General features: G+C 39.0%; 1 protein-coding gene across 1 annotated transcript; it reads left to right on the top strand.

Annotated features, from left to right (window-relative positions):
- The first annotated feature begins 451 nt into the window (after window positions 1-451).
- On the top strand, window positions 452-1,024 carry LOC120851763 (60S ribosomal protein L21-like). Its single transcript, XM_040224771.1, has one exon. It carries the CDS (start codon window positions 623-625, stop codon window positions 1,013-1,015), a length of 393 nt encoding a protein of 130 aa, XP_040080705.1. The 5' UTR covers window positions 452-622; the 3' UTR covers window positions 1,016-1,024.
- Window positions 1,025-1,666: the final 642 nt, after the last annotated feature.

Here is a 1,666-nt window from a genome sequence, read left to right as displayed (position 1 = left end):
TTCTCTCTTTAGGTTCAAAGAGTGCGACTCAGGAAACCTGAGTTACAGTTCTGGCAATGCAGATAAAGCTATTCTACATAGGGCCTGGTGAGTCACTGACTCTTTAGTGTTCAATTGACCTTATCTGAAAACTAATATTGTAATAATATTTCACCTTATAGGACTACTGTGACACTGACTTAAAAACAAACTTGAAGAAGAAAAGCTTTCTGTGAAAAGCTAAGATTTTAGCTGTTGTATATATATATACACACACATACACACATACACACACATATATGTGTGTCTGTGTATAAACACAATTCATTATAACTTCACATTTGTAACATTATTGAGTTGTATATATATATATATATATATATAAAGATTCTAAGACCCTGAAAGATACTAAAGAACAGTTAAATCAGCAACAGGAGAAGAATTTAATTTTAAAACAAAATTAGAGGGAACCGCCATCTTCCAGGTAAAGGCCAGCGCATGGTTCCTCGCTGCCTCCCGTCTCTCCCCCGGCCCCTGAGGCTGATTCGCCAAGATGACCAACACAAAGGGAAAGAGGCGGGGCACCCACTGCATGTTCTCCAGGCCTTTCTGAAAACATGGAGTTGTTCCTTTGGCCACATACATGCGAATCTACAGGAAGGGTGATATTGTAGATATCAAGGGAATGGGTACTGTTCAAAAAGGAATGCCCCACAAATGTTACCATGGCAAAACTGGGAGAGTCTATAATGTTACCCAGCATGCTGTTGGCATCATAGTAAACAAACAAGTTAAGGGCAAGATTCTTGCCAAGAGAATTAATGTGCGTATCAAGCATATTAAGAACTCTAAGAGCCGAGATAGCTTCCTGAAACGTGTGAAGGAAAATGATCAGAAAAAGAAGGAAGCTAAAGAGAAAGGGACTTGGGTTCAGCTGAAGCGCCAGCCTGCTCCACCTAGAGAAGCACACTTTGTGAGGACCAATGGAAAGGAACCCGAACTGTTGGAGCCCATCCCCTATGAATTCATGGCCTGATGGGTGTAACAGTAAAGACCTGAACTGTAAAAAGAAATAAATAAATAAAACAAATTTAGAGTTTACAGTGTTATGACCTTTAACTGATAAAATCTTAAAATTATATTATACATATATACAGCAACTCTTTATTAACCAGAGCCCTCCCGTCATTAATTTGGCCAGATAAATTAGTGTGTAAAACAGTAGACACAAATGCTTAAACTGATGAGTCTTTCTGTGGACTTGTCTGATTTAATTGAATATGTGCATAAATTCAGAATCAGAAGCAATTAGAAAAGGTAGATAGAGTACCTGATGAACTGTGGACGGAGATTTGTGACATTGTACAGGAGGCAGGGATCAAGACCATCCCCATGGAAAAGAAATGCAAAAAAAGCAAAATGGCTGTCTGGGGAGGCCTTACAAGTAGCTGTGAAAAGAAGAGAAGGGAAAAGCAAAGGAGTAAAGGAAAGATATAAGCATCTGAATGCAGAGTTCCAAAGAATAGCAAGGAGAGATAAGAAAGCTTTCCTCAGAGATCAGTGCAAAGAAATAGAGGAAAACACCAGAATGGGAAACATTAGAGATCTCCTTAAGAAAAGTAGAGATACCAAGGGAACATTTCATGCAAAGATGGGCTCAATAAAGGACAGAAATGGTCTGGACCTA

Source organism: Oryx dammah, unplaced genomic scaffold (assembly GCF_014754425.2).
Source record: "Oryx dammah isolate SB20612 unplaced genomic scaffold, SCBI_Odam_1.1 HiC_scaffold_25, whole genome shotgun sequence".
Classification (NCBI taxonomy): Eukaryota; Metazoa; Chordata; class Mammalia; order Artiodactyla; family Bovidae; genus Oryx; species Oryx dammah.
Note: the sequence above shows the minus strand (reverse complement) of the source record. Positions and strands in the feature narration are given on the sequence as shown.